At 42.4% G+C, this 26,201-nt stretch overlaps 1 protein-coding gene across 4 annotated transcripts in view; it reads left to right on the forward strand.

Annotated features, from left to right (window-relative positions):
* Nucleotides 1-26,201, forward strand: part of COL6A6 (collagen type VI alpha 6 chain) — a 168,402-nt gene that overhangs the window by 92,863 nt on the left and 49,338 nt on the right. For all 4 annotated transcript variants that reach the window (XM_032489331.1, XM_032489322.1, XM_032489339.1 and 1 more), the window contains 13 exons: nucleotides 2,914-3,068; nucleotides 5,355-5,447; nucleotides 6,770-6,823; nucleotides 8,506-8,577; nucleotides 8,664-8,690; nucleotides 9,016-9,060; nucleotides 9,152-9,205; nucleotides 10,071-10,133; nucleotides 12,898-12,963; nucleotides 14,497-14,550; nucleotides 20,727-20,762; nucleotides 22,286-22,348; nucleotides 24,134-24,196. In XM_032489331.1, the coding sequence (XP_032345222.1) occupies nucleotides 2,914-3,068; nucleotides 5,355-5,447; nucleotides 6,770-6,823; nucleotides 8,506-8,577; nucleotides 8,664-8,690; nucleotides 9,016-9,060; nucleotides 9,152-9,205; nucleotides 10,071-10,133; nucleotides 12,898-12,963; nucleotides 14,497-14,550; nucleotides 20,727-20,762; nucleotides 22,286-22,348; nucleotides 24,134-24,196 (845 nt within the window). The remainder of the gene's footprint in view (nucleotides 1-2,913; nucleotides 3,069-5,354; nucleotides 5,448-6,769; nucleotides 6,824-8,505; nucleotides 8,578-8,663; nucleotides 8,691-9,015; nucleotides 9,061-9,151; nucleotides 9,206-10,070; nucleotides 10,134-12,897; nucleotides 12,964-14,496; nucleotides 14,551-20,726; nucleotides 20,763-22,285; nucleotides 22,349-24,133; nucleotides 24,197-26,201) is intronic.

The following is a 26,201-nucleotide window of genomic DNA, read 5'->3' on the forward strand; positions in this document are numbered from 1 at the left end:
ACTGGCATCTGTCTTTTCTGTTTGGTTCTCTCTCCTCTGTCTTAAACAAACGGCAAAATTAACTGAGTTCACAGTAGGAGAGAAAGGATTTCTATTTTGCCCTTGATTTGCCAAAGTTGCTTCTCTTGATTCAAGTCACGTCATGGCCTTTTTTCATGATCTGTGGTGGCGATACTGATGAGGCTGAGAATAAGACCCTTCCATGGGTGAGGAGGGTGTTTTCAATTCCAGCTTTTCTCTTTTTTGAGGGGGAGGGTGATGCGAGGGGGAAGACGTATCTCTTGCAGACAACATCAGAGTTCTCTCTAGGAAGTTTCTCCCGGAACACCCAGATTTCTCAGACCAGTCTTCTATCTTCCAATCTCAAGGGGAAGATAGAAGTGTACATGAGTTTCAACTTCAGAAGCTAGCTTTTGAACATCCTCAGAAATTTAGCATCTTTGAGTGGGAAAGATAAAGGGGTGATGGCTGTAGTGTTCTTTGAAAAGTGTCGAATGTCCCTCCCTGTGGACAAAGACCACCTCTGGCTCTGGCTCCTCATATTTAAACATAAAGGATTTCAGTTGATGCCGGGCCCTATGATCTGTTGACCCAAGAGAGCCTCCCTATTTAAGGCTCGGTATTTACGTGTGTAAACCGTATCGTCAGCATGGGACAAGAGGCCAGGAGATAAACAACACAGTCCTACTGTACAGCACAGGGAACTATATTCAGTAGCTTGTAATAACCTACAATGAAAAAGAATCTGATTGTGTGTGTGTGTGTGTGTGTGTGTGTATAACTCAATAACTATGTTGCACACCTGAAACTAACACAACATTGGAAATGAACTCTGCTTCAATTAAAAAAAAAAAAAAAAGGAGGTGGGGAGACCAGGAGAAAAGGATGCTCATTGGTGGATGTGGCTTTATAACTAATCTATGTGGATTGGAGTTCGAATCTAGTTTCTTAATTTTTTAAACCTAGTACTCTAGAATCTTCTGAGTGATTCTTCATGCTCGTAATTTCTAAAACGTTTTCTTAGTTCATTTTTAGGAAGGAAGATGCTGTGTTTAAGATCATATGACTCATTTACTGGACGAGTCTATAACGACTAGGACTGGAGTCTTCTCCAGTCCTGGGGAAAGCAGTTGCAAATTAGAGCTATAGGCATATTTCCTGCAAATCAACCGCCCCATAGTTCTCATAACTCTTGAACTTTTACATTCCCTGGAATTTAGAAGAAAAGTCAGATGTGAGACCTTTTGCCCATATAAATAGACCCATTGACCGCCTTTAGATCGTTAAATGCCAGCTAATGAGCTCAGAATTCCTCACTGCCTCTCCAGCCCCACTCCCTCTTCTCCACCTCATCCTCATTCTTGGAAGAGTGACCAGCGGTCCTTGTTTGCTTGAGACAATCCAGAGACTCGGCAATGGAGCCAGGAAAATTCAGGCAAACCAGGACGAGTTGGTCACTCCATGCTTGGGTGTTTCTTCCTTCCCCTCACTCAGCCAGCCTCGTTGTCCACCTCTCCTGGGGCTGGCACCTCCCCAGCACGTCCCTGAGCTGTGTTCTCTTTACTCTCCTCTTCCTCTCATTCAAAGTCACATATAAACATACATCGTATAAGAAGGCATCCTTAACTCTGCCGAGTCCCTGAACATCTCTTCCATAGCTCTTCCTGTCCATTGGTTTCTAAGTCCCATCCAAAGACTTCTTTGCCAGTTTATAATAGAATGAGACAGGTTATGCCAGTAGAGTCAAGGTTTCATAAAACTCAATTTATTCACCTTTAGGACTGCTTTTTACTCTCTGATTATGTCCTGAGTACATTTTTGTTCTTAAAATGTCCTTTGAGTGTCAGCTTTGGCACCAGAGCGTCTGGGTGAAAACCTAGAAGTACCGCTTGAGCCAGTGATGAATCTCTAAGCCTCCGTTCGCTCGCCTGTGAAGCAGAGCTGTCATGGTGCACACCTATACTGTTGTATTTGCATCTTATGGATAAGATGACGCTTGAAAAGCACGTAGCCGACTCCCAGGCACAGAGTAATTATTAATAAATGAGAGCGCAGTTGTTGCTATGGTTACCCCCACCCCAATGATGGCCAGGTTTACTCCCGGCACCATTTAATGTCCTTACCTTGCGAAAGAAGTTAACCCTTTGTTGGTCCCTAAAAGTCTTAGTTGAAATACTCTGATCTGTAAACTTTCTGAGCCTGTGAGCCACAGCTCTGGAAGGTCCTATGTCCTTGGTTTCTAATTGCCTGACAAGAGGTCTCTTGTACCTGCCTTTCCAACTAGATTGTTGACTCTTTACAAGGTCGTTTAGAGCCGTGCTCCTCAAACTTTAATGTGCATACAAATCACCTGGGGATTTTATCAAAATACAGATTCTGATTCTGTTGGTCTAGGGTGGGACCTGAGAGTCTGCGTTTCTGATAAGCTTCCAGCTGAAGGCGGCCCTGCTGCTCCAGCGATCCCCCTTTGGGTGGCAGAGATTTAGAACAGTTACTTTCTTGACATGTGAACTCCTCTGTGCTTCAGCACACTCTGCAGACTTTTTAACTCCCTGTCTCACTTCAGATCATCAGAGAACTCATAGCTCTGTTATCTTTGTGTTTTGTTTTGTTTTTTATTGAAGTATAATTGATTAAAATTCTGTTAGTTTCAGGTTTCCTGTTGTAATTTAATATGTAAGTTACTTGTAGATTAATACATAGATTTAATTAGTTCTGAAAACTGGAATTCCTTTTTCTCTTATGATAGTCCCATCACTTGTCAGTTTTGGATTGTGTGGGTGGGGGAAGTGGGCAATAAAATGAGTATTTCTCTTGCAACTGTTTCCTGGAATAACAATTTAGATCCATATGCAGAAAGGTGGAAGTAGCCCAGCTCTCCTCACCTGGAGAATTGTCATCTGTGTTGGACAGGCCTCAATGCTCTCATCACTGTTGGTCTGGATGGAGCCACCAGCTCACATGACCTGGCTGACCTTCTCTACCTTGAGTTTGGGAAGGGATTTGAGTATAGGACCCAGCTCACTCTCGGAATGAGGGATCTTGGGAGCCGGCTGTCAAAGCACCTGGTAAGTTACTCAGAAGAGCCTGGTGAGTTTAACCTTTCTCTTTGCTTTGTGCATGGGTTTAATATTTATGCTTATGGATTTGAACTCACTTTGTCCGTTTGGGAGTGGCGTAAGGCTTTTCGGATTTAGAAAACAGCCCAAATACGAGGGTGTTTGGAAAGAAATGTGATGCAGTAGAGAGATGTCAAAGCACGTTCCATTTACGTGCTTGGCAAAAGCAGAAAAAACTCAATAGCACGTGCAGTCCTGCCCCTGTTAGTCAAACACACACACCAGAGTATCTGGGGTGTGAGGGGTGAATTACCGACTCCCTCAGCCAGCCGCTTTTCATGTCCCTTGCAGACCCACGCTGAATGTAATTCTACTGCTTCAGATGAGTGTTTTCTCTGCACCATGGCTTATGAATGAGAGCCAGTTACATTTAGAGTTCAACTAGAGACAGGGCAGTCTGTTCCAGCCCGGGAGGAACAACCAGGGATGAGACGTTGGGCCTCCTTTGTTGCCCCTGATGATGGAAATGTTTTTAAAGGTTATCTTGACGGACCGCGGTCTTTGCCTTGGGATCTATTTTCAGAACCTCACACCTCTAGGAGATCACAGTCGTATTTCTTTTAAATAGCAGGTCTTCTGATTAAATTATGCTGATTGCTGATCCTATTTAACAAAAAAGAAATGTATAAGAATTCAAATGAGATTAGTGACGTGTTACTAAGTTATCTGGCTCCACTTTTCACCTTAATGAATGGCTGATGGTTTGGAATTTGCTTATACTTTATAAAATCTGTAATCAGCATATCAATATTCCAATAAAATTCTAGCTCCTGCTTCTTTCTGCCTCTAGAATTTGTGTATGCATATTTGAACGAAGTTTGTTCAGTGTAATAACTGCATAAAAATAATTAGGGAAATGCATGTTTTGTTGTCATTCCTTTCTACATGGGAGGACGGCATCTGTTTTACAAAAAAAAAAAAGATTCTGTCTACTGCCCTTTGAAATCCGTATTGGTGTAATTCACAGAGGGAGGAAGTTATTCTTCAAAACAAGCCTGTTATTTTTTAGATAGCACATCACACTGTATAAGAAAAACTTAATTTTAGAAATCGCCAGTTTTCATGTTAACAGAAAAGGATTTGGTGCGGTAGGATTTTAGTGATCCAAATAAAATGCGTAATTATCTAATATGAGAGCACGGAACCCATTTTGTTGTTGTTAGTATTTGGTTTCACACATTTCAGGTTTTATTGGGTTTTCTGAGGTTTTCGGGCAGAAGAATTTTCTCATGTCAGAAGAGAAACATTATAAAATGAAGAGGGGACATAGCCAAAGTTTTTCTTTTTCATCACACTAGAATTTTGATGAGAAACATCTCAACACAGAGAGTGATTCTAGCCCAACTAAGGCAAAAATGTGGCATTTATTGCAAACAGAATTTTCCTTAAAATAAATCTTGTGGGTTAACTGTAAAAATGCACAGGAATATGTCAGTGATCCCGGGAATGACTAACTAGGACCAGAATGAAATTTATTCATTTTACAAGGTATGTAGCATGTGCTTTTGGCCAGAGAATAAAATTTGGCTAGAGTGTCAGATCTCTCTGTGCCTTCACCCTACACACCAAGTGCTTCTGAAATGTTGAATATGCAATTGGTGTGTTTGAAATCCTGCCACACACAAACTGCTCTGGAAGTGCTTACCACTGGACTCCGTTCCAAGAACGTGACATTGAACACTAAGTCCTCTAGCAAACAAAGATTTCACCAAATAGTGAGAGGAGAAAACAGCATGCTTTCATTTTACTGAGCAAAATACTGGGGGCAGAATGATACAGGGTAATTAACAGTCCCAGGGCCAATGCTGGGATGGTGTGAGCGCAGGAAATCCCATGAATAAATTAGCCTGCATTGCTGTACAGGGGAAACTAACATTGTAAATCGACTACACTCCCATAAAAAATAAGAATTGAAAAAATTAGCATGCAGTGAGCTGGCCATGGTTAAACGGATACCATTTTATGAACCCAAAAACCTCTTTGAGTTGATTCTGAATCCCTCATATGGTGGGGAATGTGGCTCACAGAAAGATGGGCGCGAAGGAATGCCTCATGCTTCTCTCTGGAGCAGTCACTGTGGTAGGAGCAGGCTTCCGAAGCTGTCGGGGAAGTCTGCATCACATCCCTGAGCCTGTGTGTGAGTGAGAGTGAGAGTGAGAGAGAGAGAGAGAGAGAGAGAGAGAGATATTTGGGAAGCAGTGTTGCCAACTGTAATGTGTTTCCTCCCTTCCCAAGGTCAATGTTGCAGAAAGGACATGCTGCTGTCTGTTCTGCAAGTGCATTGGAGGAGATGGTACCGTGGGAGACCCTGGACCACCAGGAAAAAAGGTGATTTTAATTAAGATCATGGCTCACTTTATTTGATTGTAGTATGTCTTTCCCACATGGGTTTAGGTAGAAATATGGGGTGTTTTTAACTTCTAGGGTAGAGTCCCTGAGGTAACCATTTATCCTGCTCATCTTTTTATAGGTCAGATTAGATACTCATGGCTTTTTCTCAGCATCCTACCTTAGAGCCTTTTAAAAACATTTTTAGACAAGTATCAGGAGAAAAACTGCCAAGATCATTGATTATCCAGTGTTCTTGCAGTGATGACAATGATGCAGGAAAAACATCTGTGATCTCTCCTGTTGAATAATGAAAACCTCCTGAAATGCTGACACGTTTTCTCAGTTTCCCTTGTTAGTGGCTGCAGAGTCATTTAAATCAAGCAGGGAGTATGTTGTGTAGTCCCCTGAAAATCAGGCCAGATCACATCACCCTAGCATAGCAAAAGATGCTAAGATGTTTCCTTTGGTTCTAGCCAGACCAAAATGTTGCCACAGATATATAAAAACAGGCCAATTAGGAAAACAATAACCAACAACAGATTTGTGTATTTCCTAACTCAAAGAAGTGGATGCATTGTAATGTAAAAATGTGATTTGGGGCTTGAGAAAATGTTCCGATGTGTATAAACGTACTATGGATGGATGTGTTTAATAAGTTCATTTCTGCCTATTTACATGTGTGTTTGATTTTTGAATAATTTATGCATAGCACTGGGACTTGAAAATCACCATGGCTGTGTCTCTGAAGAAAGTTTTTGGACTAATTATTTCCTGAATGCTTCAACTTTCTTTAAAGAGAATGGTAGATTTTTTTTTTTTTTTAACGGAGGTACAGAAGATTGAACTGACAACCTACCCTCCCCCCAGATTTCTTTTTTATAAAACAGATCTCAGGAAAAAATGGAAAGAAATCTTGTGTGGTCTGTTTTTTTATGTGTAGCATAAATCCTCCAAAAGACTTTTAATGAAAAGAGGATGATTTTAGTCTGTCAGGGGGCAAATAGAGGTATGTGCATTTGAAAGTTTGGGAAAAAACTTCGGTTCAATTTAGAGAGGGTTATGGGCAATATTATGATTCACACACACGCGCGCGCACACACACACACACCCCCTTGAGTTATCTGGATACTTGTCTCGAAATTCCTTTTATTTTCACGTGCATCAATGCAGCTTAGGCTGTGGAAGGAAGACCTTTTTTTTCCCCCCAAGCTCGTACTATTCTATATAAAGTCAAACTGTAAAGTAGAAGAGTTCTGCCTGATTACCCCTGGCAGTTGGTCTGTGAGGTGCTAATGTATTCTTCCTTTCCTTATTTGCAGGGACCCCCAGGCTTTAAAGGCAGTGAAGGCTACCTGGGAGAGGAAGGCATTGCTGTAAGTCTGTTTCTTTCAGCTCCATTTATTCCTAAGAGCTGATCTGCCGTATTGAAGTCATTTGTATCAAGCCAGCGGGAAGCAGGGAAAGTCTGGGTTCTAAAGATTCGTGCGCAAGATCTGAGGCCTTTCCTAGTCCTCCTCAGGCTGCTGGTGGTCACGAGGGTTTCCTTCACCTGCCGTGTCCTCTCTGAGTATCCACCGATATCGTCTGACAAACTCAGTGCAAGGGTTATCTTTTCACCAGGGGAGTCAAATCACTGCCATTTCCCCCTTTCTAATTCATTTTGCACAAGTAGACCAGCTCACCACACTGTTTATCTCACTTTTTCCTGCATCCGTTCATCCTTTTCTCCTTCCTTCCTTCCACCCATTCAGTTAACAAGTGTATATTAAGAATCTTACCATTGACAACATTATTTATCAAAGACCTCACTCATAAATGAACTCATCATTCATTTAACAAGTGTGTATTAATGCATCTTACCCTGAGCCCGGTGCAATGCCAGTCCCTAGAAATAAAAAGAAAGAAAGAAAAAAAACATGGGTTCCTCTCTCAGGTAACTTCCAGGCTGGTAGAAAGACAAAGGGGACAATAGTATTTCCAGTTACTCTACACAAGGACTGTACTCGAGGTGTTATGAGGGGGGCAGTGTGGCAGAGTGTGTCTGTGCAAATACTAAACAGTGTCAAGTAACAGCCCTGATGACAGCTGGGGTTTGGGTGAGGAAGACTGCAGATAGGAGTAATGTCTGGGCCAGCATCTGAAGGACAGATGGAACCAGGTGAAGTCTGTAAGGGAAGAAAGTTCAACTACAGAGAGAACAGTGTGTCCAAGGGTGTGTAACTGAGAGAGCTGTGTGTTTGCAGAATGACCCGTGGTCACTGTGGCTGGGAACCCAGGACACAGTGAGAGCAGGCTACGTGGCGAGATGTTGGGGGGTGTCGGATACCCTGCAGAAGACTTGGATGGTGGCTTCCAGTTGATGGGCAGCCAGGGAATGATGTTAAGCCCAGAAGTGTGAATGGTTAGGGGACTGGTTTAGAAAGCGTGCGGAGGCGACATCATGGGGGATGGTAAGGCGGTGGTTACGGGCAGGGGTCTTGCAGGAGTAGGTTGTAGGGCAGTGAGGATGGATGTGTTAAGGTGGTTGAACAGACATAACTTGGTGACCACCTGGGGGAGAGAAGCTAAGGATGGCATCTTTGTTCCAGCTCACAAGACTGCCCAGACTGGTGGGGTTACCAAGACAGGGATTGCAGGAGTTTTTGGCTTAAGGAAGAAAGAGAAGGGAGGTAGAATTTGGTCTAGAAATCTGCCTCCTGCTTCATCCTACCTAGAGCATCCTTCCTTCTCTGATGTCTCACCAGCTCTTCGTTATCAGTTCCTGGAATATCTCCTGAAGCCCTGAGAGTGCATGTTAGCTGCCAGTCGTTTGTGTGTGTGTTTCCTTTAGATTACCGCCACACCCTGGGAAGTGTCCAGGTGGGGTTTAACACAAAGGGCTGTCATCAGAGGAGCTCTGATTTACTTTCATCCTCAGGTTTTATAAGCCTGAGTTCTATAGATTGTAAACTATGAGCAGTCACATTTTTTTTTCCAACACGAAAGTTGTCAGATTTCCAAGACAGATTCCAGGCAACAGTAGACAAAGCTTATGTGGATCTGTGCTCTTTCTCAGGGAGAAAGAGGAGCGCCTGGACCAGTGGGAGAGCAGGGCGCTAAGGGATGCTATGGCGCCCGGGGTCCGAAGGTAAGGGCCGCTCGGGACGCTGTGAAGTCTTCTCAGCGTTAACTCCGCGTGCCTGCGCTAACCCCGATTGTCTTTTCTGTTTTCAGGGACACAAGGGACTAAATGGACAGGAGGTATGGTGCCAGACATCATTCATCTGCCTCTGTTTCTAGGAATAGGTTTATTTGAGATGACTGACCAGTAGATTGCACAAAGGAAGTTTCTGTTGACCTTCCTTTTTTTTTTTTATTGCTTACTGTTTGATTTTGTTTACTCCTGCCCTTTATTGCAGTCAATGTGTATTATTTGTGGACAGTTTCTATTACTCAATAATCTTTTATGTTACCCAGGGCCAGCCTAGCAAAGAGGCTGTCTCCAAAACACAAAATCAGACTTTTTGTCTGGCTTCTCTCCACATAAATGCAATGCCCTCTATTCTGATCACATCTGTCTTTTCAGGGAGAAGTTGGGGAAAGCGGAATTGATGGGTTAAATGGAGAAAAGGTAGAGCCTTCCCTTTGTACCACAAAGGTCCTTCTGAGCTATGTCTCGTTAAGAAAATGGGAATTTGAGTTTATTCTTTTCTGTTTTTTAGGGTGACGATGGTCTCCCTGGAGCAAAAGGAGAAAAAGGTGATGATGGAGTCCAGGTAGGGATTCAATAAAGAGACAACATGGGAATTAAAAGTGTGATTAACAGAGTAGAAGGGCCACCCCAGGGGTATCAGTCAGCTTTGCAATGATGACGGAACCTCCGCTGCATGTAATAATAAACATTTATGTGTCTGAGAAGTTCAGCTGCTCTCAGCTGGTCATGACCTTGGCTCATGTGTCTGTAGGTTCGCTGGGGGCTTCGTTTCACTTGCCTCTTTTCCTCCTGGGACCACAGTCTTGGTGCTGGGCAGTACACCGAGTGTGTGTGCCACTCCCTCCCTCAGGAACAAATCCCAGAGCAGCCATACTTCCACTACCCACTTTATCTGTCATGAAAGGATGAGCAGTGGAGTCAGGAACTTGCTTTCTAGCTGATGCAGCCCCTTTGGGGAAAATGGATAATCTCTCGGAACCTCAGCTGCCTCGCCAAGAGAAAGATAAACTATACCTGGTTTATAAAGAAGCTGTAAAAACTGAGCAAGACAACAAATGTGTCTGGAACACATTGTTCACCACTGTGGCCAATAATTGAGGTCACTTTCTCTTTTCTTGATTGAAGTAGAGTTGATTTACAATATTATGTATGGCAAAGTGATATATCTATTCTTTTTCAGATTTCAGGTTATTACAAGATAGTGAATACAGTTCCCTGTGCTGTGTAGTAGGACCTTATTTATGAGGTCACTCTTAAATTACTTGTATGATGCCTGAAACTATGGGCTATTCCTCTTTCCAGTTTAGAAATAACTTTAGTAGAAAAATACTTAACAATTGAAATCAGGGAGAAGGTAAGCTCTTTGTTTTTATTAGTGTTATTTAAAATTCTTATGTTGTCCTTCTTCTGATTTGTGTTAACTTTAGGGAATCCCAGGAGAGAGAGGGATTTCCGGGGACCATGGAGCAAAGGGCCTGCGAGGAGATCGTGTAAGTGCTGGGGCTGCGGGGCTGCAAACTAACATCAGGGCTCGCCGTTTCCCGTCAGCACTTCTGATGGAGAGAGAGCCCACTTTAAATTACCACAATAGCAAATCTGAGTTGAAATCATTGTGGGCACAACTGTTGTAGAATTTTTAAAGTAGGTCCCTTGTGCTAGGTCCTCTTCATATATGGGATGAGTGCGGGCAGTGAGAAGCCCTGGGACATCTTTTGCATGTGTATTTTTTGCAACTGTCCTTGTGCTTCAGAGCTATGAAGGAATTCCACTCCATTCCATTGTCTTCCTCTGGGTTCCTCAAAATATGGACAGAATGAAAGAAACAAAGCCATCTCTTTTGTCTATTCTCCAAGAGTCTTTCTCACTTAAGAAGATTAGCTTCATTTCCTTCAATCCAAGCCAGCTAAGAGGACAGGAAGCAAAACTGAGGACACAAAGGCACCTGCTTTCAGGGGGACACACCTCAGTGGGGATGGCTTGACCTACACTGGAAGGAGCATGAGGCACATCAGTCCAGGGACTGTGCTGTGTCCGGTGGGACATATATGATGTGTAGTACTATAGGGATTCCACCACCATGCCCACTCCTAATGAGTGAGAATTGAGGTTTGTTTTCAAATGTTTATGAAACTTTTTAAAACTGAGATATAATTGACATACAGCATTGTGTAAGTTTGAGGTGTACAATGTGTTGATACATTTGTATAGTTGGTTTGATATATATACATATTATAATAGGATTACCACCATAGTGTCAGGTAACTCCTTGATCATGTCACATAATTATCATTTCTTTCATGTGATGAGAATGTCTAAGATCTAGTTTCTTAGTAACTTGGAAGTATAGGCTACAGTAGTGCTGTCTGTAATCACCATGCTGTGCATTAGCTCTCACAGACTTACTATTAAGCTGTCGTGTGCATCAGAAAAGTACACAGATTATAAACGCACAGCTTGATGAATACAAATACACCTGTGCACTCACCACACAGGGGAAGAAATAAAACATCGGACCACAATAGAGTATCCCAGAATCCCCTCATGTCCACTCCAGTCCCACCAGCCCCCCAAGCTCATCACCATACCAGGATCATAAATTAGTTTTATCTGTTACTGAACTTTTAAGTGGAATCATACACACTTTGATTTCTGGCTTCTTTTGCCCAAGTATATGCTTGTGCAATTATTCGTTGTTGCTGTGGATAATATAATAACGATATTCATTGAGTCTCGTTGCTGTATAATATTCCATTGTGTGAATATACCATGATTTATTTATCCATTCTGCTATTGATAAATATTTGGGTTATTCCCACATTTTGCTTTTATAAATAGTGCTGCTGTGAACAGTCTTGTACATGTCTTTCAGTGGACTTTTGTACAATTTTCTATTGAGTCTATACTTAAGGAGTAGAATGTCTGGATTATAACTTGTTCATCTATATTCAGCTTAAGTCTTGGCAGCCAAACAGTTTCAACAGTTTGAACTGTTCACACTCCCACCATCAGTGGACCAGATTGGTCTACTACACCCATCAGAAAGCCTAAAACTTATAAAAACTGACAATAGCAAGTGTTGCTAAGGATGTAGGGCAGCGAGGAATGTCAGAGGACCCTGTCTTTACTACCTTCTCCTCCAGTGCACAGCAGGTTGGTGAGAGAAAGAATTGGGTACAGTATATATTAACAAATGCCCATGCTACATATGCATGGGAGATATCTGTTGAAAAAGCAGAAGAATTTGCACTTGAAGACAACGTTGTTTACCAAGTGCCATCTTCTGATAATAGTCTGGTGACCTGAGAGTTTTCAAACTTCAGAGTGTCTAATTAGAAATCTATCCACAAATAAGGATAATTAAGAAATAGTAGTTCAGGGGGGAGGGTATAGCTCAGGGCTAAAGCACATGTTTAGCATGCATGAGGTCCTGGATTGAGGTCCCCCAGTACATCTCGTAAAATAGATAAATAAGTAAAAATAACCTAATTACCTTCCCCAAGCCCCACCCCCCAAAAAAAGGAAAACAAAGATTTTTTAATGAAAAGAAATAGTAGTTCAGAATATATGTATGGGGGTGAGGGTATAGCGCAAGTGGTAGAGTGCATGGTTAGCATGCATGAGGTCCTGGGTTCAATCCCCAGTACCTCCTCCAAGAATAAATAAACCTAATTACCTCCCTCCACCAAAAAACAAAACAAAACAAAACAGAATATATGTATGTACATGCATGACTGGGACATTGTGCTGTACACCAGAGAGTGACACATTGTAACTGAGTGTACTTCAATTAAAAAAAAAAAAAAGAAATAGTAGTTCAGTTACAATGACATTCCAGTTATCTGTACATGAGAGCCAAAAATACACTTGGGGTACTGCTGTAAAATCACCCTTCCCTTTAATCAGAATCCCCCCAATTGTCTGCTAAACTGCCTGTACCTCCATTAAATACATAAATAAACAAACAAGGGTTGTCCTTCCCACAAGCCCTGTCACCTTAAGTCCCTTGGCTGTGCCTCCCACAGTGACTGTTCTCTGTACCCCACACATTCCCCTCATCTCTTCCGATCATACAGAGCACAAGAGGAGAAGAAAACACTTGTAAACCGTTGATAACTTTAATCTTTTTCTGTTTTCAAATGAGTGGGCCTTCTCTTGTCACTTTTTGGGAGGATGTCAAGATGGGTTATACATTGCATTTTTAAGGAAAAATGTTCCAGGCCTATTAATGCTTTCTCTCTATTTTCTATTTTTTAGGGCGTTCCTGGATTTGACAATAGCATAGAAGGACCCACGGGCTTGAAAGGAGAACGTGGAAGAGAAGTAACTACGTGGGCATTTGGAAGTAAACTTGTAACCATGTGACCAGCGTGAGGCTTGGGGTTCTAGCGATGGAATGTGAAATGCATGTACAGAATTTGGAGTCAGAGTGGATGTGCTTGATACTGAAAAACAATTTTTTAGGAGCAGAAAGATCTCTTACTCCTCCTTATCTGCTCCTCTGCGGCTTAAGAAACATTCTCTCCTGAATTTGGGTGACTTGCTTCACCAGGTCCTCCCCTTGAGATCTTAATTTATGAATTCAAGTATCTAAACTCTAACTTAAGATGTAGGGCTGGGTAACAGAGAGCACTAGCAAAAAACTGGTTGGTCTTTCCAGGATCCAGAGGACGTGTACCTAAAAAGATACCATATTATTTGTAATATATGATAAGAAGAACAAGACCTGGTCCATCTGTCCAGCCCACACACTCAGGGCAAGTGTCTTGAGATTAATCCCATGAAATCTCACAAGTCACAATTTGATCATCTTAAATTGTTTGGGGGAATTGTAAAAAAAAAAAAAAAAAAAAAAAAAAGTATCTGGAAAATGTGTCTCTGGGTCTCCTTGGTGAGGAAGTTCCTTAGGGACTCCCCCTGGGGGAGGGGTCTGATGCTCTGGGAAGAGGCCAAGGTACCATTTCATGCTCTGTTCCCGAACAGGCAGGGGTCTGATGCGATGGAAAGAGCCTTGCTCTGGGAAGAGGCCGAGATACCGTTTCATGCTCTGTTCCCGAACAGGCTACTTTCTGTAAACCTGCAACATAGGACAGATAGGCTACTTTAGAAGGTTATGGTGAGAACTCAGTGACAGACCCTGCTACGTCTTAAACCTTCAGTAAATGTTTCCAGCCACCTTTTTTTTAAAATGTAACTTCCTTAGCATTCTTTTTCTTTTTTAGTGATCTTTTTTGGGGTTCAGGGTTTTTTGGGGGGGTAGGTAATTAGATTTATTTATTTTTAATGGAAGTACTGGGGATTGAACCCAGGACCTTGTGTGTGCTAAGCACACACTTTACCCCTGAGCTATACCCTCCAGTGGTAAATGTAAGTCTCACGAGAGACTCATAATTACACTCCCCCTTTGTCTATCTTGGGAAGAGTTGTGTGTATGGTGAGATTTTACTCACATTAGGGTGTTAATCGACACAAGTTAGCCAAATAGAACAAGAAATCCAAAGGTAGAAATCCAGGCCAGTAGGAACCATCCCTGATATGTGGCATGCTTCTGTATTCACTCTGTGGCAATATGGTGGGGACAGTTTGGTTGAAATCGGCCAACTTACAGCCCAAACACAAGTTGGATGGTGGCAGTGGATGGATGAGGCCAGGCGACCAGCATCTTGTCCCGTAGTCCTCATGGCCCCGTGAGGTGTGATTTATGGCGGGTGAGAGTACAGCCACATTCCACAGGGAGGGCAACGCTGGACCTGACGTGTACCCAGCCACCGCACCTGGAGCACAACACGCTGCTGGGGAAGAGCACACGTGCCAGTGCTGTGCATTGACTGTCATACGTCTCTGTTCCTTCGACAGGGGAGAAGAGGCTGGCCAGGCCCCCCAGGAACACCGGGCTCCAGAAGAAAGACAGTAAGAGTCCTCGTAGACAAGGAGCCCCCGCCCCGCGGCCTGTGTGGGGGTGAAATGGCTGATTGTGGGGGTGGGGGCTGGTGGGGGGGGCCCACGACCTTGGGGGGGATTGACTCGGGACAGAGCTGGCGGAGGACTTGGGGAGGGGAGGCTCCCGGGGCCGAGGCAGGAAGGTGCTGGCTACAGGGGACATTGCCGGTCAGAAGAAAGAGCTGGGAAGAGAGACCGGCAAAGTAGCCGACTAGGGGAAGAGAGGGCAAGGTTTGGTTTAGTCACTAGGCCAACTGAGGTCTCAAGCCCAAAGCTCCATTCCTCTGCCAGGTTTCAGGGCGACTTAAAAAGTCAGTCCTGGTGGGAGTCCTGTCTCCTACCTTCCATTTTCTCTGCTTCGCGAAGATGAGCAGTATGTTCCAGGATACGAGAGTGCTGTCTTGGAAGGAGTACTGCAGTCTTACGAACTGATTCTATGTGAACTTGTGCTCAGAAAATGCGGTGCATGAAAAATGCAATATATAAACTACTTCTTATTTGTGCTAAATTTTAAAATATTAGATACATTTTATTGAGATATAATTGATAGATAACATTATATTAGTTTCAGGCGTACAACATAGTGATTTAATATATGTACGTATTGCAAAATGACCACCATTCGACTAGCACGTCTAGTTAACATCCGTCACCACGAATCCGTAGTGAATGGATTTTTTTTTTCCTTGTGATGAAAACTTTTTAAGATCTACTCTCTTGGCAACTTTTATATATACGCTATCGTAGTATTAACTATAGTCACCATGCTGTATGTTACATCCCGTGACTCAATTATTTTATTACTGGAAGTTCATATCTTTTGACTCCCTCCACCCATCTCACCCCACCCCTACCGCTAGCCTCTGGCCACCGCTAATCTGTTCTCTGTGTCTATGAGTTGGGTTGATTTTCTTTTTAAGATTCTGCATATAAGTGAGATCATACAGTGTTTGTCTGTCTCTGACTTACTTAACTTAGCATAATACCATCAGGGTCCATCCACGTTGTCACAAATGGCAAGAGTTCCTTTTTTATGGCTGAATAATGTTGTGTGTGTGTGTGTGTATGTATATTATATATATACATATATACCACAGTTTCTTTATTTATTCATCCATCAGTGGAAACCTAGGTCACTTCTATTTCTTGGCTATCATAAATAATGTTTCAGTGAACATGGCGGGCATAGCTTTTTGAATTAGTATTTTTACTTCCTTTGGATAAATACCCAGAAGTGAAATTGCTGGGTCATATGGTAGTTAGGCATTTAATTTTTTAAGGAACCTCCATATTGTTGAAAAGATTATATATTATACATGCCTATAAAAATATATATCTGACAGCAAAATTCGGTCACTTATGGAAACTTTTAGGGTCTTTGTTGTTTCGTTGTTGTTCAAGTACTTTTTTAGAAAGATTCTGTGCTTGACTTCTTAAAAGAGGACTGAGATTATAAGAGATTCTTCATTCACTGAGAAGAGATAGCTTGAATGAAATACACTTAAATGCCTGCGGTGGGTTCTAAATTAGACCTGTCTTTCCTCATTGGGCAACATTTTCTTCCCATTCTTCATTAGTTTAATTTTTAAATTGAGCAGAAATAAAAACTAGTTTAATATATTGCATTTATGATACATTGTATTTTCTGAGCAGAAGTTCAGAGACCCAGCCATTATGCTCCACTGGGAAAATATTTTCTGTTTCTTGGAACACACTCTTCCTCTCTGCAAGGCAGACAAAATAGAAATAAGAACAGATGATGTTTAAAATGCACAGAATTTAATAGTTGGGAAAGCACTTTTTAGTGCATCTCAAGATTTAAAAAATACATTTGCAATTTATTTCCCTTTCTAAAAGGGTGTAACCCGTTTACATATCTCAGGAAAATATTTTGAACTTAAAGACTATCATCCAAAAAATCCTGGCGTAGGAGATGTACTTTTATTGTCTTATAGAGGTTCTAATCTCTGTAGAGGCGAATGCAGGATCACAATGTATTGTTTAAACCATGTAACTCCTAAGAAATGCAGCCCCATCTCGGATTATAGATTGAGCAGTGTCCTTCGGGAGCAACAGCACACTTCCAGCTGAAGATGGCAAAGTCACGGTGTTCTTTATACAACTCCCTTTTCTGTGCAACTCACCAGAAACAACAAAGGAAATTAAAAGTAGATTAACAAAGAATGACGACAACTTCAAACCACACATGTTGACCAGTATTGGCCAACGATTTTAAAATCTGGATCCTAATGAGGGAGACTTTGGAGAACTGACACCCCGCAGCTGGAGCAGGAAAATCAGATGGATCTAAAAGTCGCTGCTGTAGTCGTGAGTTAAAAATCCAGCGGCACTGTAGATTTGGAGAAGATATACCATGTCCTCACCTTTCATTATAGGGAGTGAGTGTCTAAACATCACCACAAGCTAAGATATACTCAGAGCATAACCAAACCTCCTCTTTTTTTTTTTTTAAATAATCATTTGTTCCTCTTTTGGGGACTGTGTATCTCTTATTGTCAAGAAATGTTACCACTTGACATTTCCAGTTTTATTTTTTTCTTCTGTTAAATCCAAGTGAAATTACATGTAATATCTTAATTTTAGAATAGCATGAATAGCATGCCTGTTTTAATCAAAAGTACCACTGTTCAGAACTCTAAGTATGCACAGGAAGACGTCAGAAATTATGATTACCAAATGTTAATAATAATTATTTCTAAATGGAGGATTTGGGATGACTTTTAAATTTTACTGTGTCTTTTCTGCATTTGAATATTTAAAAATCTGTATGTATCATTTTGTACAATACCAGTAAAGTCATTCTTTTAGAAAGAAAAATCTGTACCACTGACTACAAAACTCTAAGATAAATAGGTAGATAACAAGCATCGAGGGTTGAGTGCAATAAAATTCTGTTGAACAGATAAATGATTGGAGGATGGCTAGTGGTGGGTGGTGGCCAGTGGTAGGATGGTGGCTGGAGGTAGGAGGGTGGCCAGTGGTAGGGGGTGGCATAGATAGAAATAAGAGCAGTTGACTAAATCTGACCTCTGTGCATTTGGTGAACATCCGCTGAGCACCCACAACGGCTCAGCAGCTCTAACTACCAGAGCTACAGACTCAACTAAGACATAACCTTTGCTCTCAGGGACTTAGGATCATGTTGTAGGGCGTGGCGTCTCAGCCTGATAGTGACATTTGGGCTGAATAACCCTCTGTTGTGGGAGCCACCTTGTCCATTGTAGGATCTCCAGTATCTTCCTGGGGCTCTACCCGCTTGGTGCCAGTAGCCCCCCTGACTTGTGACAGTGAAAAATCTCTGGACATTGCCAGATGTTCCCAGGGAAGGGGGTTGCTAAATCCGCCTCTTGCAGTGGAGAAACCACTGTTGTAGAGTCTCTCTAGGGCTGACAAGCTGTTTTGTTGCTCTGCAAGGAGTTGGGGCGGCGGGGGGGGGGGGGGGATCAGAGCCAGAAAGCTGCTGTCCTTGGGGGTCAGGAGGGGCAGGAATGGGGGGTTGGCTCTTTCTGAGCCAAACTTCACTAAGAATGAGACTAGATTGCTGTGGCATGGGCGATGAGAAGGAATTGTAGCCTCAAACTACAGCAGGACCTCTGTCCTCTCCAGAGCTGAGAGCTGCTCCTTGTGCTTTGCCCTTTTCCTCTCTCTCTCAGCACTGCGTTAGGCAGGGTCATTCATCACTGTGAATCCTAGAAGCACTCTAGGACGGGCATTCATCATTGTGAATGAGCTTGCTGTTAAGACTGAGTATCACTGTGATGTTTTACTGTTAAGAATGTCCCGCTTTTTTTCTGGGGATTCTGTGTTCCAAATCAGTCCACACCTCTCCAGGAAAGTGGACCCTGATAAACCACCAGAAAGCCAGGGCGTAGTGGGCGGAGGGACTGACGACCCTGCTCTGGGTCCTTTTACCCTCAGGTTGTCTTTGGGGGAGATTTTCTTCTTGATGAGCCTGTTGACATTCCCTTTCACCAGGACAGCAGGCTGTCTGGCTCTGTAACCAGCCCACTGCAAGCCCTCGGGCAACCCATTACGGCATGTGGGGATTTCACCGTTCCCATCTAAAACACTTGAAAATTGGAAGCAACGCTGTGAAGCCATTTCCCCGTTTTCTGTGTGTCTCTCGCACCTGCTCATGACTTTGGAGTTGAAAGCCGAGTAGCCACTGAAAGACGTGCTAGGCAATGGCTTCGGGGGTGTTCCCATTATTTGCGTGAATGGAAGATCAAAGACTGTCTCTTCCATTAGGCTTTCAAGCCCCGCCCAGGGGCCGGAGTCGGTTTTCACTCAGCACTCATCCCAGTGCCTCTCGGGGAGCAGGTCAATAAATGGGTTGAGATGATTCATTTTACTCAAGCTCTTCCAAAGTCAGGCTGTAAAGACACAGAAAACAAATGCTTATTGCTTATATTTCAACCACAGACAGTAGACCAGAGATTTGGGGATAAAAAGGCTTGTTTTATAGCCCTTATTTTGCCTGAAGACAAGGTTGCGTTCAGTCGTTCCTACCACAGCCAGATGTATCCACCGAAAGCCTAGGTCTAGGCACCTACATTTCTTGCTCCAACAACCACAGAGGTTTCTCCTACTAAATGGAGTAAGAACCCTTCAGTCTAGTATTCTCAGCCTAGTAACCGTCCTACTCGCCTTTTCTCATATCCTTGGCAAGACTTGCCACCATCAAATGTATTTCCTAGCTTCCTGCCCCTACTTCACTGCTTAGGCTGTGTCCTCTGCTAAAAAGACTTCTCTCATCCTCTACCTGTGGAACTCCTACACGTCCTGTGAAACCCATCTCAAAACTCTCTTCCTCTAGGAAGATTTTCCTGATTGGACCAATTGGGTATGATTGCTTTCTTTGAAACCCTTGTTTCTATCTTGCCCTTTCTTATAGCATTTGCCATATTCTGCCTTATAAATATTTGTAATATTTATCCCTACCCACCCCAAAGAGTGAGGGTCCCCTGAGGTCAAGAGCTGTGTGTGTATGTATGTGTGTGTCAACTTTACGCTCCTGTGGTTCCCGTCCAATACGCTTTGTGGGAAGTAGATCCCGGGTAGATATTTTTCTGAATGAAATGGAAGTGAATGGAACCAGAACAGACAAACCCTTGTGTGAGAAAAGTAAAGGGAGCCGCTTTTCCTCCCTCTGATGGGGGGGGGGGTTTAGACTTTCAAAATGACTCATCAGGTTTTAAAGAATTAGGCCTCCAACCATTTCCCCAGATAAACAGTCTGTCATCTAAATAATACTAGATTTTGACTGAAATATGATTGGAAGAATTTAAAGTCTGCAGTACTGGCCTCAACATAGAAATTTGAGCTGAATGTCTCAAATAAATTTCCATCAAGAAAATGTTGTCTGATATTGATTGAATTTTGCAAATCCTGGATGTCAGTCTTCCTGTAACCTTACAGAGAGGCCCTAAATTAGACAGTAAAATGTCTTTGTCTCTTGGTTTCCAGATTTATGAAATACTGATCTAGAATATACTCTGATCTTAACCTTATATGTGAGAATAGTAGGAAAAATCCACCTGATCTGGTAGTGTCATTTTTTAATTGGATATTTTATTAACCTGCTGAATTGAGTAACTTTTGAATGCTTAAGATGATTCTTTCATTTCTGACAGGTAAGTGTGTTTGTCATCTTCAAGGAGAGGGTGATAAAATTAGTTTAGCTATCTTTGGCTTCTGAAATTAATCTGTTAGAAAGTTCACGAAGTCAGTTCTCCACTGCTTCCTCTGGCCTCCTGCCTTTTGGCCACTTCTGCCTCAGATTTCTGGCTTGCTTGGTAGTCCTTTGGAAAAATGAAAAGAAAGAAAATTCAGATTCAACAGTTTTGGAGCTTGTGACTAGCTCTAGTACTGGCTAAGTGGGGGATGAACTATTGACCATGGTCTGGTCTCACAAATGTCCATAGATTTCCATTGTCTGTGATTTTAATTATCTGTTGCCCAAGTGGGCAACATTTTGCTTTCACAGTGCAGTGGATAAACTTAAAGCAGTATGTGGGAACTTTTTCATTCAATGTCAGTGCCTTAAGGTGTCTGTTACTAATTTAAACATAAAAAGGCATTTTTTCTTCCAAGTTAATTATATCTACCTCCTTTTCCTATCTTAGACAGCTCATGGCCGGAGGGGACATACAGGCCCACAGGTACAGCAACTTTTTTCTTAACTGCAAATGATAAAATCTCTGAATCCAGCCAAGGAACTGGAATAAAGGCTCTGAGTCTCTTCCAAGCCTAAGATTCTTTCACTCTTTGATACTATTGCTTATGGAATTAAGTGCTGGAAAATGTTTAGGCTACAACCTAAAGAACTTAAATCTTAAAAGAAAATTAAATCTTGGGCACTTCAATCAAAAACAATACTAATTAATGATAAGAGACAATATTTGGCCAAATTGTTCGATTTAACTTTGTTTTTGGATTCAAGTATAAAGTCTAGTAACTCAATGCCTTTCAGATTTTCAGTTAACTCTGAAACCTTACTTATAATTTGCATAAACCCCTTTTAAACCAAGAGAGTCTAATACAGACTGGATTACCCGAATGTTTTGTTCAAAAGTCGACTCTACAAACTGTCATGTTATATCCCCTTTGTATATGTTGGTGGTATGTTACACATGCTTCATGGACCTACAATATTTATGAAAGAGCAGTGACCTGGAATTTTACAAAATTGAGGAAACACACATCCTCATATTGAAAATGCAATGAGGATAAGTAATGAATCTACTCAGTCACATCATGGTACAACTCTGGAAGGTTAAGAAAAGATCTTAAACTACCAGAGAGAAGAGAGATTCTTACCCATGAAAAGAATAACCAAATAGGTTGCAGCAGACTTCTGTTCAACAATAATACATGTCAAAAAAACAACAAAGTAATATTTTGCAGATGTAGAAGAAAAGTCACTTAACTTAGAATTTTATACCTAGCTAGACTATGAGTGGCTACAAAATAGACATTTCCAGATAGACGAAGATGAAGAAATACACACACACACACACACACACACACACAACTCAAGGTTAGACTGTTGCAGCAAAACAGAGCAAATCCAGAAAAATGGCATGAACTCAATGAGATGAGATTGAGGAGAGAAGGTGTTGAGAAGTTTCCTCTTTCTGATTTCTAAGAAAAGGCATCAGAGGGGGCCAGTTAATCTCATCTAACTGTGCAACCACTGAGAGAAATTTAGGCTCCCCTATAGTCCAAATGAACCTTTTTAATCTTATTTGGAATCCTTCTCTGCGGCAGAGTTCAAGGGCAGTGCAAAAGGAATGCTCAACTTTTGATCCCTAGGTGTTTTATCTATTTGAGTATAAAGATAATGTAAGATGCCTGGAGATGTTTGAAGAAAATGTGAATTGTGGGTTTTTTCAGGCCAAACACCCAAGTTTGATACAGTATAGGACAAGGAAAAGAAGGGAGTGTATGTGTGCGCCCCTGTGTATGAAGACTGAGAGCAAATACACTGACATACTAGTTTGTGGTTTTCTCTGCTTGATGATATTATGGAAGATTTTTATTCTCTTGGATTTCCCTTTATTTTTCATATTTTTTGCAAAGATTCTGCACTGCCATTATGATTGAAAAAATTTAGAATCACACTCATGAAGGAGACAGAATTCTTAGGAAACGGTGGTAATAGTTGGATGCTCTCTCACCACAGGGGGAAGCAGGCACCCCGGGCCCAGACGGACTTGCAGGCTCCCTGGGACTTAAGGGCCCTCAGGTACGTATCCAGACTAATCAGGCTGTGAGGACAGAAGGAAGAATCTACAGCTTTGAGAGAATCCCTCAACCCTTCTTGCAGAATTAGACATTTCAAGTGTCTTCAGGGTGATAGAGGAAGGAAATGACAGCCGTCCTGACTTAGATAAAGGAGACCCAATGCTGTCTTGAGGTTCATTCCAGTCAAGAGGTAAAAAGAAACTGCACACACTGGACAGTGGTCCCTGTGTGATGGGTCCAGGCTAGTGAGGGCATTCTAGGGAGACTTGGATCCAAGGACAAAGTTGAGCCTCAAAAATGGGAATTTGGGTCAATTTAGCAGAGCGAGAGCTCAGTGTTACTTACCTGGATGCCTGTGATGTAGAAAAATTGGCTCCACCCTGGGAATGCATTGTCCCCAGTGCGGCTGACATGTGCAGTAGGGTACCTTTTGAGCTTCCTTGTCCAGGGAGCTGCCTCAGTACGTTTTCCTTTGCAAGGAAGAAGCTGAGGTTGGCTCTTACACTGATTGCACGAGGGGCAAGGAAGCATGTGCCAGAAAGAGCAAAATGCAGCCAAAAGAACAAGAGAGGAAGGGATGTCCTAGAAAATGCTGAGACGAGAGAAAGAAGGCTAGACTATAGGAAACTTAGAATATTTTTTCCTTTCCAAACTTTGACTCTCGAAACCTTGAGAAATAAACTTACTCTTTGTCGAATGCAAGACAAGCAAGTTTTCTGTCATTTTTCAAAGTTTTAATCCATGGAGCTAAAAGAAATTGAAGTAACTATCATATGTTGGCAGCTGGGTGCCTAGAAGCTGGGCAGACTGTCCTTTAAGACATCAAAGAAGAAACTCAATCCACATTTTATCAAAATTGCAGAACAGAAAACAGTCTGCCTCCGGGACTTCCATCTCTTTCCAACGTGATTGCTTTTCTTTGTCTCACTTGGTAGCCAAGGAAAGTTGATTTTTCTTACCTTCAAGTGAGAAATATTTGCCACTGGGATTGTGGGGAAGTATTTCAATAGGCTGGCTGGCTTTATTTGAGGCTGAACAAGTAATATATCACTTTTGCCATTTTATAGACTCTCTTTTTTATGACATAACTTAAAAGGAGATACAAAAAACCAAATGCAGCATGAAGGTCTCTGCATGATGTATGGAAGCCAGACTTAACAGACAACGTCATATTCCGGAAGTAGCATTATCCGAGTTTCATCTCACCAAGGGCGATGTCGTATTTATGACCAGTCTTCGGTGTGGTTATTAAATAGAAAATCCATTTAATTATCTCAGTGTCAGGTTTACATAAGTAAGAATTAATTTTTTAACATAACAAGCAGATGCATTTGGAATACAAAGATGCTCAGGATAATTAGAAAGCAAAATAGGAGGAGGTAGAGCTCAGTGGGACAGTGCACACTGGGCTCAATCCCCAGTCCCTCCATTAAAAATAAATGAATAAATAAGTAAACCTAATTATCCCTCTCCCCTCAAAAAAAAGTTAAAAGAAATAAGAGAAGAAAAAAAAAAGAAAGCAGTACTGTGAAACTCAACTGTTCAGTATTTCTTCACTTTGACTGCAAATGCCCAACCGTCTAAACACTGGATTGACCCCTTGTATCCTTGCCAAGAGGGGGAGATACTCGACCGATCAAGGTAGACCCAAAGGCATGCATGGAGTTCTCTTTCTTTCCAATTTCTGCCCATGTGACTGACTTAGCATTTCTGTTTTTAATATTCAGGTTAACATCGTAGCGTTCTCTTTCAGCGAGAGAGTAATGCTCTAATTCTCTGCATGCAGGGCCCAAGAGGAGAGCCTGGTGTGAAAGGAGAGAAAGGAAGTCTGGGAAGTAAAGGACCCCAGGTAGGTGATGAGAGAAATGACTGCATCTGGCTTGGGTCTGGGCTTCAGCGTGTCTCTGCTGGTGGGGTCCTCCCTGCAGGCGGAGTTACTTAGGGCCTCTGAGCCAGCAACGTGTACGAGGTTTGACTGCAGTGCACCAGGTGGTGGCCCCGTCGCGTTCTGGTCCCTGTCTTGCAGAGCGGGTGTCCTTCTGTCAGACACCGAGGTGGGAGACGTTTTCTAGCCCCCTTTGCCCCAGCAGCTCAGCCATTACTGTGAGGTTAAGAATTCCTCCTCTGTGTAAACGAGGTCATGTGACTCCCCTGAGCCCCAGCCTCCGGGCTTCCCCTCACACCCAGAATACAGCCTACTTCTGTGTTCCTCAACTAGCTACACGGGAGAATCCCCTGGGCCGGCTGTGGAACACTCCACCGCCAGAACCCTCCCCAGATCACTGAAACCAGAATTCTCCCGGGTGATTCTGATACACCGGCCCAGCGCTGGGAGTGACGGTCCAGCATCAGCAACACTCCAGCTTCAAAGTGCATGATAATCACACAGAGAACTTGTTAAAATGCAGGCTCCGATGCAGTAGGTCTGGGGTGGGGCTTGAGATTCCACACTTTTCCCACCAGCTTGCAGGTGATGCTGCTGCTGCTGGTCCCCGGACCACACTTTGAGTAGCAAGTCCCTCTACATGGCCTAACCTCTGGTTACCTGCTACCCAAGAATATCTTTATTTGCTTAGCTGTTTGTCTTCCCTTCTAGATGGCCAGCTCTGTGAAGGCCAGGACTTTGTCTTGCTTATATCATATCCCGGAGTCCAGAATCACAGGCTGCCTGACACAGTCAGGCTCAACACTCATTTGATAAGGAATCAGTCAGTAACTGAATGAATGAGTCACAGTTGGGACTTGTGCTCTGGGAATCCATTACTTTGTGTCCATTAATTCAGCTGGGCCAGTGGCCCAGCACTCAAGTAGATCTGTCCATCATCAAAAATTTTAAGAAGCTATTTGCATGAACTTGTATCTCATGTACACAGTATTTTAAAGTGTATTAATTACTGCTCATGAAGAGATTTGTTCCTAATGTTGATGAATGTGCTCCTTCAAAAAGCCTGAAAACTTAGTTTCCTGTAGGACTAAATGGATGAAAAGGAACTCTTTGGCATTCACATCTTTGAATCATTAAAAGCTTGTTGGCACAGCAAATTGGGATTGGAAAAAAAAATCAGTGCCAAAGGAAATATATATGTGGTGATTATCTCATCGGTTTATATGAGATACTGAGATGTGGATGGGTTGAAATCCAAAGAGCTTGATAATTCCCTTCCTGTAGAATCGAAAATTGTATCCAAGTGGCTATTACTCAAATAAGTTACTTCATTTGCCCTCCAGTAGACTTCTATGGATGAGTTCCCTTTAATCTCGCCTTGGCAAGACTGGTCACAGTCATGAATCATTCACCCTCTTGGCATCAGCAGACGTGGTCAGAAGGCACCACCTCTCCCTAGTCTAGCTCTTCCATTTGTTGGGCTGGAAAGCATGGCTTGCTTTCTTGGCTTGCTTTTCTTGAAGTACCCTAGTCAACACCGTGAAAGGGCCATTTCAAAGATGGGTAGAATTTTTTCTGCTCAGGATGTGATGAATTAGATCTCAGAGTGGTTGTTTTCAGAGGAAAGCTGTGAAGACAAACACAGTTAGATAGAGGAGAGAGTGTGGCTCTTTATTGGCTCTATAAATCCACTGACATGGGCTTCATGACGTCTCACAGCACAAAGACCAACGTCTTGGATGCAATTACTGAGTGTTTTCTAATCACAGGCTTTAAAGTTTCCCTTAGGGTATACATTTGGGGAAAAGGATGTGATTTCTGTTGACAGTGTTCTGAAGACTTGCTAACTTGTACATCGTTGGGGCATTCTGGGGAAATCAAACGTGTGCTAACCCAGCCATGGATAGAGCTATAATATAAAAAGAATACAGTCCGTAGCACAATGAAAAAGAAGAAAAAACTTTGAAAG

This window comes from Camelus ferus, chromosome 1 (genome assembly GCF_009834535.1).
Source record: "Camelus ferus isolate YT-003-E chromosome 1, BCGSAC_Cfer_1.0, whole genome shotgun sequence".
Taxonomy (NCBI): Eukaryota; Metazoa; Chordata; class Mammalia; order Artiodactyla; family Camelidae; genus Camelus; species Camelus ferus.